Source organism: Mus caroli, chromosome 11 (assembly GCF_900094665.2).
Source record: "Mus caroli chromosome 11, CAROLI_EIJ_v1.1, whole genome shotgun sequence".
Taxonomy (NCBI): domain Eukaryota; kingdom Metazoa; phylum Chordata; class Mammalia; order Rodentia; family Muridae; genus Mus; species Mus caroli.
Genome location: NC_034580.1, coordinates 57,258,933 through 57,260,183, shown reverse-complemented (window position 1 = coordinate 57,260,183; position 1,251 = coordinate 57,258,933). Strand labels below are relative to the sequence as shown.

At 36.0% G+C, this 1,251-nt stretch overlaps 1 protein-coding gene across 28 annotated transcripts in view; it reads left to right on the top strand.

The window, feature by feature from the left end:
* The window catches only part of Ncor1 (nuclear receptor corepressor 1), a 142,434-nt gene that overhangs the window by 24,172 nt on the left and 117,011 nt on the right, over positions 1-1,251 (top strand). For all 28 annotated transcript variants that reach the window (XM_029483963.1, XM_021177219.2, XM_029483964.1 and 25 more), the window contains one exon: positions 658-797. In XM_029483963.1, the coding sequence (XP_029339823.1) occupies positions 658-797 (140 nt within the window). The remainder of the gene's footprint in view (positions 1-657; positions 798-1,251) is intronic.

Below are 1,251 nucleotides of genomic sequence, written 5' to 3'. Positions count from 1 at the left end.
AGAGAGGGAAAGAGAAAGAGAGAGACAGACAGATCAGGAGTTACCGTAATATATTACTAGATAAATCAGTAAATTAGAAATTGAAATTTTATGTTGAATTATTTTTTAACAATAACAATTAAAATGGTGAACCATCAAGGTGGCTGTAAACTTGAGTTTAATACCCCGAACCCACATAAGTAAAAGGAGGGAATCAACTCTCACAGGTTGTCTTCTGATCTCTACTAAATGCTGTGGCATGTATACAGCCTACACGTACCTCCACAACAAACTAAATTAATGTAAAACAGTTTAAATAAGGGGTTAGAGAGATGACTCAGTGGTTAAGTGTGCTTGTTGCTCTTCCAGAGGACTGAAGTTGTGTTTCTTGGACTCCTGTCTATAATTCCAGCTCCAGGGCTTCCAACACCTTCTTTTGGGCTCTGAAGGCATCTACTGCATGTGTGCATACATAAACACAGAGACTCACATATACATAAAGGAACAAAATCGCACTAGATAGAAATTATTAAAATGGTGAAAAATTGTCTCAGTAAAGGGTTGAAATTGTCACTGCTATTTGTTTTCATACTAACTGGTTCTTAATTACTTGGTTTAACTTCATAATGCTGTTCTTATTTGTGGTTAATAGTTAACTGACAATTATTTTAATACCAGGAATTTGCAGTTCCTGACTACCGCTCTTCTCATATTGAAGTTAGTCAGACATCACAGCTTTTACAGCAGCAGCAGCAGCAGCAGCAGCAGCTTCGAAGACGACCTTCCTTGCTTTCAGAATTTCACCCAGGTTCTGACAGGTAATGGGATTTCTTTTATTTTTCTACTTAGGATTAATTGAATTATGTAATTTATTTATATTTTTAATTTTTAAAAAAGATTTCTTTATTTATAATATGTGAGTACAATGTAGCTGTCTTCAGACATTCCAGTAGAAGGCATCAGATCTCATTATGGATGGTTATGAGCCACCACATGGTTTCTGGGATTTGAATTTAGGACCTTTGGAAGAGCAGTCAGTGCCCTTAACAGCTGAGCCATCTCTTCAGCCATATATTTTTAGTTTTTTTTTTTTTTAACTAAGAAAGCTACTGCTGGCATTTCAGTTGTGTTTTGAGCTCTTACAGGTTTTCTTTGAACTCTAGATCCTCCTTTTCAATCTCCCATGTGCTGGTGGATTATAGGACTTGGCTGCAACATCTGGCTCACGTCTGTTTTTTGTTTTTGTTTTTTGGGTTTTTTTTGTTTTTTGTT